The sequence below is a fragment of the Pagrus pagrus genome (assembly GCF_965226575.1).
Source record: "Pagrus pagrus genome assembly, chromosome: 5".
Lineage (NCBI taxonomy): Eukaryota > Metazoa > Chordata > Actinopteri > Spariformes > Sparidae > Pagrus > Pagrus pagrus.
Genome location: NC_140189.1, coordinates 35031081 through 35046576, shown reverse-complemented (window position 1 = coordinate 35046576; position 15496 = coordinate 35031081). Strand labels below are relative to the sequence as shown.

At 39.4% G+C, this 15496-nt stretch overlaps 1 protein-coding gene across 4 annotated transcripts in view; it reads right to left on the bottom strand.

The window, feature by feature from the left end:
* The window catches only part of ldb2a (LIM domain binding 2a), a 111748-nt gene that overhangs the window by 75973 nt on the left and 20279 nt on the right, over positions 1-15496 (bottom strand). For all 4 annotated transcript variants that reach the window (XM_084353390.1, XM_084353391.1, XM_084353389.1 and 1 more), the window contains exon 2: positions 8010-8112. In XM_084353390.1, coding sequence (XP_084209516.1) covers positions 8010-8112 — 103 coding nt within the window. The remainder of the gene's footprint in view (positions 1-8009; positions 8113-15496) is intronic.

Genomic DNA, 15496 nt, shown 5'->3' with positions numbered 1-15496 from the left:
ATGTCCTCATGCTTGCTTAAAGATTATTAGCTGTGGTCATTTTATCGCTGCAATTATTGCGTGCTGCAATGCAAGAATAACTACATGAATTGTAAATGTGTTGTGAGTCACTTTCGCAGTTTGCCCTGAATCAGCCCACTAAACATGCAGAGTTTTCCCTCTCTTGTTTGAACTACTTCTAAAATGAGCCTTGCTCTTTGATTGCATCATGGAGTGCAGCTTTCATCAGATGCCTCAAAGATTGCAGAGCCAGACAAGGTACTGGGGCGAATTCTAAGGCCATGGCAATTGGGGGTATAATTAGACAGGGTTCCTGAATATTTGGTGTAGAAAACAATAATTGGCCTGCGCCCATGATGAAGTGTTTCACACACATACGGGAACACAAATATGCACCAAACGCTCTCCCTCCGAAGATGAAATGCGATGAAGTACACATTAAAAATATTAACCATCATCAAAGCAATATACCGTCATAGCAATACAAGACTTTTATAAGTTCTATTTCCAAAGACGCTATAAAGTATTATGACATATTGGAGACGACAAATTCTCGCTGCTCACATTTAGTGCTCTTCAGATCTTTACAAGAACAAGGCGAGGCAAGAAATAATGCAATCTGTCTGGATAAGCTGCTTATGTCGTCTTCTGACATGGTTATTGTTACTGATACATGTAGATTACAATTAGACGCAACAGACGATCCGGTGAAGTTTGCTTTTCATTAGTGACACAGGGTGGGAAATTATTCAGACAGCAGCCACATGCTCTGCCTCTTAAGACTGTCAAATCTCTGCCCTCTGTCATTTGAAGGTTTTCTGTCTCAGTCTCGAGCTGGCTGGTAGAAAAATGACTGCATGAATCTGGGACTATGCTAACCACTGCAGCCAATGAGAAACACTCTGCTTCTGAGATGAAGGTAGCAACTAATGATCATTTTGATCAACAGTTAATCTGATTAATGGAGAAAACTTTCGGTGAAATGTCAGAAAGCACTGAAAAACCTCCAATCAGTTTCCTTCAAATGTGTGTTATTCAAACCAACAGTAGTGAGTTCATAATGAAATAAACTAAAAACCAGTAAACCCTCACACATTTGAAAAGAAGGGCCGACTAACCCTTCAGAGAAAAACACAATCAATGAGTCACAAGGAAGCATTGTTCTGGCGTCTGTCTGATGTATAGCAGCAGGCAAAATCATTTAAGTGCCCTGAAATATCCAAGCACTTTCTCCCTTTATTACAGCGTTAGCCTGAGGCTGAAACTAACACTTACTGTCATTATTGATTAGTTTGTCGATATGTTTTTATGATTAATTGTTGAAAAACGGCCGTCAAAATTCTTGTTCTGTCCAACCAACAATCCAAAATCCAAATATTTTAAGTTTACAATGTTTTCAACCAGACAAAAGCAACAAAGTCCTCCGGGACTATATATCCTCCGGGATCAGCACATGATTGACATTACTGAGTTAAACAATTCGTGTTCTCAGTTCATTCACTGATCTTCTGGAGGCTAAACCAGAAGTAAGCTGGCTCGACCTGTAGCTGTATCCAGTTCTTATTATACTGTTTACGACGGGGTTGGAGAAACAGGTTTGTGTCCGTAGGGATGCTGGTTTGAATCTCACATTACTGAATCTCTAATTATTATATGAAGCGGCACATTCAATAAACATCTGTTTAACTAACTATTGTTATGTTATTTTGTGCTTGGTTGTGTTGTTCTGTCAGGAAATAGTAAAAACTGTGTTATTATTATCCCCTGAGCTTAAGGTGATGTCTTAAAAATAACTTGTTTTATCATGCAAGAAGTCCCAAACCCCAAAAATTAAATGTATATACAGAAAAGCAGCACGTCCTTATATTTTAAGAAGCAGGTCAGAGCAAATGTTAAGTGTTTTTCCTTGATAAATGACTTAAATGATTAATCGAGTATGAAAATTGGCAAAGTTGATAATTAATTTTTATGTCTATCGACTAATTAATCAGTCCTGGTTAGGTTGTCAGAACTGATTTGAGAAAATAAGAGTTGGACGATAGAAAAACGGAGTGCTCATGGAGGAACATGTGCATCAGTATTCCTCCTCCAACAATTAACAGACAGGAGTTTCCAATATGAGAAGCCACGATGAACACCAGCTGGAGACGAGCTACAAAACACCTCAACACAGGTCCATGCAATAAAAAAAAAACAGATTAGGTAAATTGGCTTTTCTAATTTTTCCTCTGCTGAACGTTATGAAATTAGAGCACCTCAGACTGGAGTGAAATGATTGTTTCCTTGTAATTATCGTATAAGCTACTGCATGACTCAAAAAACATAATTCAATTCCAACAAGGATCTGCGTTCTCGCACTTATAGCTCTTTATGTTATGCAGAAAAAATCTCAGTGGAATAATAAATACATGTGATTGTTTAAAAAGGAATATTTAATTGACATTTTAGCTCAGATATGACCATATGTGGTCTGCATGCTGGAGTTGTTCAATGAAACATATACAGACGAGCCCTTTTAGTGTGCGTCGCATGTTTGATCTGCAAATATACAAATATTGTCTTTGAGTGTAGAAATGCTGTGATACTATAGAGCAAATATATTTACAATATATAAGCACAAATCATTTTACACTACACCACGTTAGCCTCAGGAGTCAAATCCAGATCTATACTGCTGCATAATGAAAACTTCTTTAAAACACGAGTCCTACTTAGTGTAACTGTCTAAAAATACTTAGTTTGACTGAAAAATGTTACGACCTTTTGTTTTGTTGCAACTCTTCCAACATGTACGTCTGGCCCTTTTAACCACTGGTAACCACTCTCCACCTCCCACACCCTCACATCTCCACTGGTCAGCGCTGCTCTGACCCGCCTGACGTTAACTACATATGTCTGCGCTTTTCACAAGGCTGCAAGCAAAGATTATTTCAGAGTAAGGCCACTGGCGGTCACATTTACATTTTATATGTTCGGCAGTTAGCTGGTGCTCTTGTACGGAGTGACTAACAATGAGCGCAACTGCAGAGTGAGCTTAAATTTCTAGACTGCCAACAGTAATATCAAAAAGACAAAGAAGGCAGGAGTCCAAAGCCGCCTGATAACAGACAGGACAGAAGCTCCAGTGCCACGAGAACGATTCTGCATGAGAGAAAAGGTAAAGAAAAGCGCTTAGAGGAGAAAAGGTAGATCAAGTTTGTTCCCCTTAAAATCAGCATATTCACTTTTATTAAAATACTGCGCGTGTCCAACACTCTATGACACACGCTGAGCCACATGTAAGTATTTACATTTACATACATTATTCTCTATGTTGCCAAAGTACAAAAAAATCCTTGCTGCTTATTATGCATAGTTTTAAATCATATTCAGTGCACATTAGACTTTGCTGCATTGAATTACATTTACATGTACTTAGAAGTTCCAGTTTTCTATGTTGTGGTACTTTACTTTAGATACGAGTAGACAGTGAAATAAACACTTCGTCATGCTGTATGGAGTTATACTACAGCAACAAATATCTCAATAAAAATATCATAAAAAACAAAACCAAACACTGAAAGAAGCACTTAGAATTAAAAGATAAAGAAGGTTAAATAGTTTTGCTAATATGCAGTTTTCAAAATTAAGGATTTCATTCACAAATCTTCAGTTTGTAACATTAATTAACTGAAACAATTAGCAGATCCACCAAAATCACCTCAAAATAAAATGGAATTGATAATTAATTAATAATTTCAGTAATTATTTGGAGCAAAAATGCAAAATTTTCACTAGATTCACTTTCTGCTTTGTGAATATTTGCTGGTTTTGCTCATCTTGTATGAGAGTAAACAAAAACAACAAGTAAAACAATATGAAGACCTCGGCGAGGACTCTGGGACAGCCTGATGTTGTTTTTATACATTTTCTTTTGGATAAGAGCGGCGATAGCTCCAACAGAAATAGCATAGTGTGTCGACATAACTTAAAATACAGTATATATCAAAAAAAAAAAAAAAAGTTTTAAATCTTCACTTCATTTAAAAACCAAAAATAAAGTTATGCACATGTGTAATAAAACAGTTTTGAGTACTTTTCCTCGTTTTCTCACTTTTGAAATGAAGCCAGATGGTCGGCTTCAAAGCTTCCAACACAAGAGCCTGAAATCTAAAGTGGACTCTGGAGGATTTTGTGTCTATGTTCTCATCATTCACTGAAAGTTAACAATACGTCATTCTCTCTCAAAAAACATTTACATAACCTTGAGCAAGACACTGACGTCCTCCTACCTGCTGAATCATTATACGTTGTTCAGGAGCTGCAGCTAAAATTAACAACGACACTGAGCTCTGGACAAGACAGCGACCTGGAACATGTGTGACAATAACTTGCTGTAAGACGCACTGTGCTGTTGTTCTCTATATATAATGCTGCCGATGTGAAGCCTGGAGACACATCAGCACTTTCAGAAGGTGTCATTCGTAGTTTCTCTTCTGAGTCACATCTATAGCTGTGTACATGAGGGTGCTGGATTTGTCCTGGATGATGTGTGTGTGTTTGTTTCTGCATGTGTGTAACTTAGCGCACCTGAATGTGAATCGAGGAACACTTGCGACTGACGGTGAGTCATCATCACCATGGTGTTAAGCCTCCCGTTCCCGAGGGAACAGGGTTACCGTCTCTACACCGCTGGGGATTTTTATTTTTACATTTGAAAAGCAAACCAGGACCAGGCTCACAACAATCCTCCACTCCCTCCCTCTCTCTCTCTCTCTCTCTCTCTCTCTTCCTCCTCCATGACTGAGCTGAATCACACACACACACACACACACACACACACACACACACACACACACACACACACACACACACACACACACACAGACACACACACACACACACACACACACACACACACAGCAGACGCTACACGCATCTGCTCATTTCAGAGCACCCATCCTTATCTATGTCTGTGTGATATTCAATATGTTTCAGATATCAAAACATGAACCTATGCAGATGAGATGAAGGGGACATTTTCACAAACTCAATAACAGCCTCTCTGCTCTGTCAGTCGCTGCTGAACACCACAAACTGTAGCTGCAGTCTTTGTCTCTCTAACTTCACTTACACGTACACAGAATCAAGTGTGGACAACATTTCCTCAAATGAATCCTTTGCATCCTAAGAGGAACTGGACGTGTTTCAGTTGCCTACGATGTGATGACTGTGAACCTTCATCAACACATCCTTTGCATCCTTTTTAACTTTTTAACTTAACGCAATAGTTTAACATTTTGTTAAAAATGTTTATTTCCAAGATTTAGAGTAACTGAACGATACCGCTCACGTCTGTGCGTGGAGTTTGGAGCAGAGCCGGTTAGCTTAGTTACTTGCTGTAACTTTTTAACAGTTACTTCATTGAATCTTGGCGTCGCAGCGAGGTTGCCGGGCAATCAGTGGAGACTTTGCACAGATGTTGTTGACGGTAAACACTGGCTGAAAAAATGAGAAAAAGTTGGAGAATGGTGAAACAGCTGCTTGAGTCTCTCTACAGCTAGAAAATACTCCCGTTAATAAACCTGTCACAGCTCTGGTTTTAACGTTCATGCTGCTCTGGACTTTTGACAAGAAAAGATACACTTCATATTTTTACATTCAGTTGTTTTAATTTGATGAACTGATGCGCAAAAATAAACTAAATGGGTTTTATTTCTATAAAAACCAAAAAAAAGCAAAACAACGGTGAGGGCAGGTGCAGCACCTGTAACATCGACTATCACAGCAGGTCTTATTCCTACCAACACCTCTAAAACTAAGCCATTAACCACTTTGGGTTATTCTGGAGTTACGTGGTTTCCAGTATTAACTGCCCATTACTTCTGTGCATTGTCACCACTGGTTCATAAGTTGTAATGTTGTGGGTTTTTTTACATTTCTGTTTAGTTTGTTTTTTTCGATCACACAAACAAGGTACAGTGTGTTAATTAGTGCGCTTAACTGATATTCAAAGGGGGATTTCTGAAGTGTGTACTAAGCCGGGCTAGCTGTCCACCCTTGCTTTCAGTCTACGCTCCACTAATTGCCTCCTGTCTCTGGCTTTATACATAACTCACAAACATGAGAGTGGTATTTATCTTCTCATCCAACTCTGAGCAAAAGAGCGTTTGTCCCCAAATTCTGAACTATTATTTTAAAGCTGTGTTATATCAAGTCAGTGAATAGCCGACTGCACCCAACAGCTCTCACAGTTTACAGTTGCAACTGGTCCCGCCCCCGACTGTTAATTCCCATTTGAATATTTTCTTTTAACGATATTCTCAATGTTCTTCAAGAAACAAGGAAGTGTCCTAGATAATCTAAGGATACTATAGGTTTGTTTTATGGTCTTCAGTTTCAATTATTAAATACTGTTTCAAAGAAATCATGTTTTATTCTTTGAGTGGTACTCGGCTCTAAATGCTACAGTATCAATGAGCCTCAGCCACTGATGCTACGGAGCTGAGAGCCGTGCTGGAGCCACAGAAAACCCTTTGTTGCTGCAGTGGAGAAGAAAACACCCTTTTTGACACAAATCATCTGAAATGACCCAGAATTCAAAAGTGAATGATGTAAACTGCTAAATGTTTTATCATGTTTATATGAAATATATATACATATATATACATATATATATATATACATATACACATACAGTACATATATATACCACACCAACGCATGTGTTTTTCAGATTTTTCTAAAATTCAAGTCCATCCGAGCCTTGAATTGTTCCCACTGCCCGTCACCTCACAGTCTCTATGCAGTAAAATAAAGAAAACTTTTATATTTAGAGTCCTGGAAGCCTCACATGACTCCTTCAACTTCTCAACTCTATTGGAGATAAAATATTTACGATACAGATTTGGTATCAGTTGGTTCTGCGGTCTTCTTGGTAAGAAGTGCCACGATAGCAGCACAAAAGCACCGCCATTCTGATCTCGTACAAAAGCTGATGTTTTGAGAAGTGTCTCGACCCAATAATTTGCCTATTTTCAAGACTGTGGTTTACATTGAAATTTTTATTTAAAAAGCAGAGGCCACAAAAGAGGCCTGTGATGAAATTTTCAGAGAGAGGTTACCAGTAGTTACATGCCGTGGTGCACCAATGTTCAGCAATCACATGCAGAGAGAAAACTATTGTTGAAGGAGATGGTGAGATAACAATTTTCTTACTGACAGATTCAGTCGAGTACAATGAAGAGCTGTTTGACTCAGTGGGACAAATCTTCTTTTTTCTTTTCAGGTTAACACATTTTTTCTTTGAAGTGTTAAAATGCATTTTGGGAAATGTAGGAAAGCAATAACTTAACTGGAAGCAGACAAAGCACGTCGAAGCAAAGTGGAGATACAACATTTCATCATGAAGTCAGTCTAAATGGATCGAATAAAACAGAAAGAGGTTTCTGAACATCCAGAATCTCTCACCACTGAAACGTTACAGTCGTTGGGACCGCAGCAGCACAGTACTGACAAAAAATCATCAATTTATCTTATTAGAAATCTGAGTAAAATGTTGTCATTATTATCGTATGAATTTTGGAGTAATAGCCAAAAATGTGTTTTCTGAGGTCACAGTGACCTTGACCTTTGACCTTTGACCTTTGAATTCTCATCAGGTCACTGAGTCTGAGTGGATGTTTGTGCCAACTTCGAAGAATTCCCTCGAGGTGTTCCCGGGATATCGGCCTCAGAAGAAAGGGACGGACGTAGATATGGACGTACATAGGAACGTGGACAAGCTGCTGTCGGTGCGGAGACATAAAGAAGCTCTGCACTCCAGATTGTATGAGAGGTTTGTGGAAGAGCCTCACTTTTATAAAACTACAACAGAACAGATATTCTACTGATGCATCTTATTGAAACGCACCTGAAAGAATAACTGAGCAGAACTGAGGGAGTTTTCTTTAAAAACAATTAAATTATTTGCAATTAAAACAGCAGCTCATTGCATTATTGGTCTCTTTTTTTAATATAACTGGACTTACTGTATCTCTTTGGTCCATCTTCGAGGCAGAAGGAGAGTGTGAGAGTGGCGTCCTCCTCAAAAAACTCTGTAGCGAAGGCGTCCCACCACAAACTGTCACTTTCCTGTAAAAAGACAAAAAGAAGACAATACTGAGACGGACCTGGATCACATGTTTCTGTAGTATGTAGTCTGCAGTGTGTAAAAGCACGTCGCTTCAGGTACCCCTCTCAAACAACCGAGGTTTTATGAGTATGAAACTCTTCATTTCTTCTATTATTTAATATCCCAGTGAATTTCCTTTATCCCGGCTGCTCTTGTGCTATTGCATTTTTTTTTTTTACATAAATGCAATATTGATTCATTCTGATAAGACGACGATATTGTGGTCATGGAGGCTTTTCTATGAGACAAGATAAAAAAGAACAGTTTATATATGAAGTCAGCAGTGCAGGGCAAGTATTCCCTTTATTGTAGATTGGCTTGTTGTTGTTCCTTTTCATTAAAGTGAATTTTATGAGCTGTATTTAAATCACTGTTTTTACATTTGAGTTTATAAAAAGGCTTCAACGATCAAGTCTGAACAGCAAAACACATTTTTATGTGTGAAACAAATTACGACATTATGTGATCTCTTTTTATGAAAAGAGATCACATAATGGGAGGAAAAGAACAAAATGCTAATTGTTAGATAAAGACAAAGAAAGTATATTAAATGAGTCTTTAACATAAGTTTAAAACAGTGATCTTAAAGTTGGTGTTGGCTGCTGAGATAAGCCTCTCTGTGCAGGTCGACGTAGGACCAGAGCCTGCAAACACACTTTACTGTTCTTAAGCCTGGACTGTGGGAGAGCCCCGCCTGAGGATAACACTGGACTGAATTACAATCTGAGCTCCACCAGCTTTATTATTCACTGCTTCTTCTACTTTTTGGAGAAAAGTAGCTTGTACCCTTTATCATTACAATTATTATAATTATCTGGTGTAGCAGCAGTCGTGATGGTGGATTTATAGTGATTTTCTTTCACGTTTTAATAAACAAATGCAACAGTCGTAGTTGCCTGTTAGTAACAGTATCATCAGTAGAAGCAGTTATAATAGTTAATAACAGAAATAGTAGTTTTAGTAGCAGTTATTGTTTACCAGTGATACCAACAGCTGTACTAGTTGCAGTATAAGTAACTGTAGCTTTAGTATAATCATGTGTACATCTGGTTCTAGTAACCGTAGATGTAGTAGGATTTGTAATGTTAGCAGTGGCTACTAGTAGCAGCTAAAGTAGAAGATAATAACAACAATAGCTTTATAGTGTATTATTTATAGTAGCAGCAGTGGATGTAGCACTAATAGCAGCAACACTAGCAGTAGGCTACTAATAGTTTTAGTAGCAGCTACAGTCAAAGTACTGATATTAACACTAGTGATACTAGTTGTAGTTAATGTAGAGGTAAAAGTCTAGAAGTAGAAGCTGTGGTGCCAACAACACGTTAGTAAAGTAATCATACATCAGCATTAGCTGTAAGTTACTAACAGTTTTACAGGAAGTAACCATAGCAATACTAGTTGTTGGATTAACTATTAAAGTAGAAATGTTTATAACAGTGAAGTAGTTGTAGAGTGTTAGTTCTGGTAATAAGACACAGAAGCTGCAGTCGTCTTCTCACAGCAGAGACGTCGACTGAGAGAAAACACACTCATGTTAATCTATTTGCCCTGAAATTACTCCCCTAACAGCCCCCCCCCCCCCCCCCCCCCACTGATGTCTGACTGATGCTAATGTCCTCTGACACGTTATGACAGATCACTACGTCTCACTCGGCGCAGGGCTGAGCGATGACTAGCTCTTCCCAGATGTTGACAATTAGCGTTGTCACCATCGAGCAGTGTCAAGCCCGATAAGCAGCGACCGGAGTGCCCCGCAGGTCAACGGGTCTCAAACACCGCGAGTCGGATTTGAAGAGGACAGGACGTGTTGGGGGGACCTGAACCTGGACCCTCATCCAGCTGGTCAATCAATAGGTGATCATGAGTCAGAGGCAAACCAATCAGCTGAACTGTGGACTACAGACTGAACCAGGACCGACAACAGTGGACTTCTAACAATTATGAAGACAAAGATTCATCCATCGTAAAAAAGAGATCAACTGCAGGTTAATGGTTTAGAACAAGTTTTCAAATAGATGTTTCAGGTTTCATTGTAAATCGAATACTTTTATTACAAACTTCTTCAGACTTCTGCTCCAGAATACAAACTGTAATTGAAACAAATGCATTTAACTCAAATAAGCATCATCCCCCAAAGATGACAGTGAAAACTAGAGCTGCAGTGATTGGTTGGTTAATCCATTAGTTGATCCAAAAAAAACGAGTTGCCTTCTAGTTTGAACCGATTAACTATCATCAGCATCAGCAGAAATGAAGAGTCTTTGGGTTTTTACACTGCTGGTGGGAATAAGTGTGATGAGCATTTATCACATTGTTTTTTTTTACATTTTAAAGGCCAAATAATTAATTAATTAATTGTGAATATAATTGTCAGATTAATTGATGATGAAATTATCATTAGCTGAAGCCCGACTGGAAACTGGAATAAGATACATTCCCACATATCTACTTGGCCGAGGGCAATTTCTACTCGCCCCCTATTAATTTGTTTTAATTTATAAGCAGTTATTGATTATCAACAAAGACTCAAATTAATTGTCATGTTTAATCTTAATTTAAATAAATGTTCACTTGTGCTTCAGCTCATAAATGTCTCTATTTCAAGTGCTGAGTCCGTACTGCACATGTGCAGCTGTCAACAGAGAGGGAAGTGTGACGGCTCCTTCCATCGTCAGCTCGAGAAAAAACAATACGTTTAATTCAGTTTTAAAACTTGCACCACTGGGCGACAGCAGCTTGGCATCCTACGTGCCCCACAACTTCAGGCAATTTATATTTTTGAGCCCTGCTGATCTGAGATGGGCTTTCACTCATGATCATTTTCATAATCGATTATTCTCTCAACTGTCTATTTGATTAAATGTTGAATCATTTGGTCTATCAAAGCTCAACAAACTGCTTGTTTTCTGTGTTACTGTGCATTTACACTGATGTGAAGCTGAGAGAAGCAGCCGGTCGTCACGTGTTAGCAGCTGGAGGCAGCAGATTTTTGGCCTTTCAGCTTTAATAATCAATGATAAAAACTGTTGGTGATTAAATAAAACAGAAACAATTTAAGTTTTGTTAAATCTACCGCAGTGGTTCAGCAGTTACAGCCTTTTAATGTTTGAAACAGTTGACCATCCTTTACCCTTCAACAAGAACAGCGACGAGTTATTTCAGCATCATATTACTGAGTATAAGTGTGTGGCATGAAAACCAGAAGCGATGGTTCATTCAGTGTTTCTGCTTAAATGACAGAAAACATAAAAAACACATCACCACCCACCCTCACTGGAAACAAATGGATGTGTGGACGCATGCCGAGGTATTCTCCGTGTGTGCGCCTGTACCACTGACCAGCTGTCCACTGGGAACCAACTGCATGAGCTGTCGTGTGTCTGTGTGTGTCTGTCTGAGTGTGTGTTTGACTGACTGTGTCATACTGTGAGAATCAGCAGGTGGGGACAGACAGCATGTGTGTGGTGTCTGTTTCATGTGCATCTATTTCAGATAGACGGACAGAGAAGAGTGACACCAGGACACACAGACAGACACACAGAGAGACAGACTGCTGCTACTCTGCATTCAGATTGAGTTCAACCCATAATCCAGTACCATGAGGGGGCGGGAGCTCCTGGGATTGACAGTCAAGTGAAGGGTGAACATGACACACACACACACACACACACACACACACACACCAGCAGCTCTGCGTCTCACTGTGCACCTCGGGATGATCCTGCTCTGTGCCGTTAATACTCTGCTCCTTGAACTAGTTTTAATGACACAAAATAAGAGGAACGTAACACAGATCAAAATCACTCCTGTGACAAATAGCATCTGTATTCAGCATTAAAGGATGAGGCCGGAAATGTCCTATATTTTGCAGATTATCAACAAATCCTATCAGGAGGCCAAAACAAACAATCCCTCTGAGTCTGTTTGTTCCAATTGAAGACGTTCATCTTTAAATCTACAGGAAAACTCTTTAAATCATTTAACTGCAGATTAATATATATTCGGGGTGCTAGTTACAGCAGCAGGACGGTGAATGTGATTGACTCATAATAACCTACAGTGGCCATGTTCATCATAGTGCACGAGTGTGGCTGATTCATGCTACAGCGTCCCTGGTTACTGATGATCGACCAGCGCTGCTGCTCTGGCTCTGTCGCTCCGTCAGTGCTGGACGAAGCAGTCAGATTCTTTACTTCAGTAAAAACACCAGTCCAGCAGTCAAACTACTTTCACTAAAGTTATTAAAGAAAGGACAAAAGTACAAAAGTACAAAAGTACTGGCATCATTACACATTTAAAGTACCAGAAGTAAAAGTACTTATCATGAAGAAGGTTCGTTTTAGGGGTCGATCAATATGGCTGTTTTGTGGATGATACCGATTAGTAGAAATCAGAGAGACTGAAAATCAATATTAAGTACAATTTTCTCAAGTCCTGTTCTTCAGTACAGTTTTGAGGTACTTTACTGGAGTATTTCCATTTGCTGCTACTTTATACGTTCACTCCAAAACATCTGATACATTTAGTTAATAGTTTCTTTGCAGATTCATATTTTTTAGTGCTGATAATCCTTTTAAATGTGACGTTTACCCATCAGATACTGTTTTGGATTTTACACACAAAGCAAATTCTAAAATATGTTGTTAGAGATTAAAGTACTTCACTTTAATGCTTCAGGTGTATTTGGTGCTCTTTTTTTAATGCAGAACTTCTTCTACTCGTGTTTTTATAGTGAGGTATTATTTTACTTAAGTACAAGTTGGTACATCCTCCACCACTATCTGAAACATAATAACATATATCTGTTAATACAATAAAAGGATACATTTATTGTTTTTTTCGGATGTTGTTAAAAATATCGATTTTTTTTAACATATCGATTCTAAATATTTGAAACTGTTTAGTTCTCATGTGTCTGCAGTATCAGTTCAGGTGCCGGCTCTGCTTTCTCACTCTCTCTTCCCTCCGTCAGTGAGTTGCACAATATTTTTAAGCACCTTCTCTTTTAAAAAAGTGCGATGTTCAATGTTTACTACATTCATTCTGCTGCTTTCAGCTACAAGCCAAAGAAAAGTTCAACCTCGAACCTTCTTCTTTTCTCCTTCAATAAAAATCTAAAAAATGAATTCCCTTATTGTTGTGTCAGTTTGTCCCTGTGGTATCAAAAACGGCTTCAAATATCAATATTTTTAGGTTTTGTGTCAAAGTTAGAAAATTGCAGTGGCTTGATAACAGCAGCTGACGATTAGAAAAGTACAGAATATTACAAGTTTCGTCCTTGAAGTCCATCATTCACATTTCTTTTCTGTTTCCGACAGAGCTCCACCTGATCGACTCTGTGTAACTTCTCCTGCGACTAAAACAGGTTAGAGGATTTCATGAAAACGTGTGATCCCCATTTTGACATAAACTGCCTGGATTTAGTGTCGGAGATAAATTTCTGGAGTGCTGTCATCCTGAGGGCTCCCATCTCTCTGTTTTATAGACTCTGGTATTCATTAAGCCTCCTCTTACTGTTTTAATGAAAAGCGTTTTACTTAAGCTCCCACTTCTGTGTTTTACAGAGTACTGTCTTCCTTCAAATCCCTCTTCAGTTTAACAGAAGAGGGTTAGTTAACCTCCCCCTCGTTCTGATTTAAACTGTTTCACTCACAGTGACCACTGCTGTGCGATGTGGGGTCTTAATAAGACTCACTTTTACTGTCATTTTCCATTTTTCTCCCTCTGTGCTCTCCTGTTTCATGTATTTCCCGAAAACAAAACATAATATTTTCTGTTCTAACTCAATGGAGTTCATTTTGGCAGTCTAGTGATATTTGGCTCGGGCCTACAACCACCCAAAAAGAGCCTGTATTTCACAAAGAGCCGAGTTGACAGCGGTGTCAGCAGGGTCCGACCATAGATGATATGGTTTAGTTTGTGTCTCTGTTGAAAAGCCGACCACCCAGACAACAGAGACATCTGAAAATAACAAGCACGTTTCATGCCACATGAACAACATTCATTCTCAGCATTCACAAAATAAAACAAATGGCACTTGGCAGTTTCATTGCTCTTCTCCAAATCACCTATTTTGTAAATTAAATATGCATTTAGTAGCGCTAGCTAATAAAGCTAAATGTTTCTCTAAACATTTAGCTTTCCATTATATGTGGGAACAGTCTATTTAGAATCAGTGACCATTAATCCTCCAAACTGGAGCTTTTGGGCAGCTTTTGGCCAGCATCTCGCCAAGTTGTAAAACGTGGCTGGCTGAGCCGTGGACCGGCCAGGTTTGGCCCGGATCTAAAGACAGAGGAGAAGCTGGATCTGGGCCAGACAGGCCGGAGAACAGCTAAAGCCTCGCCGGTGGACACAAGCCATATGAATCCTCTGGCTGCAGCTCCCGGTGCTGTGGATGCTGTCTTCAATTTCAATCCCTCCACTACTGCAGGAAATGTTAGGAGCTTTCTTTTATTCTGTCTGCGGTGGCAGGTTGTAAACTTGTAAATGACACATATTTGAAAAAGAAGCCTTCACTGCTGTGTCCTCCAATATCCCATCAGCCTTTTCTTTTTGTTTAATATGTGCATGTGTCTCTTTACATCAGCTCCCTCTCCGTCTCTGTCTGTCTCACGTCCCCTCTGCAGCTGCTCGCTGACAGACAACGTCCTGCCTTCATTTACGCCCACGGACTCTCTGACGAACCACGTGGCGTGACAATGTTTGTTGTCAAATGCTACAAATCAGGCCGACTCCGAGGGACCCGAGGTGAACCGACATGGGCGCAACCGTGACGGCCGTCAGCCGATAAGGCTCTATTGATTCAAACGGATCGCACCTCATCTGGGGGGGATTTATCAATGTGTCAATTGCCCACTAGCCAACCACAAATCACCAGCGCCGGCCAGGCCCCAGGGATTTACAGGAAATCCAGAGGATTGGAGGGACAGCATGGGGAGGATCCACAGTAAACAGCAACAGAGCTGAGGGTTAAGTCCACGCATATAGAGACGTCCATACGGGATGGATAGGCAGATGACACAATGAGGCGAAAGAAAACACAAAGAGAAGCTCTACTGTGCATAAAACAGACCTTTGTACTGTATACTAGTGCCATATCATGATATGAGACCACTATATTTTGATTTTGTCATGATATGATATGAAATCATAATTTGTCTAACAAAGTTCACAAATCTCCATTTAGCATCACAGATGACAAAGTAAATCCATATATTTAAAGGAAAAATGCACCCAAACACGAAAAATCATTCATTATTCACTCAGTCCAATGTTGATGGAAAGTCTGGTGCAGTACTGAAGTCCAAGTCCACAGAACAGTTCTGGAGCTTCACAGAAAAA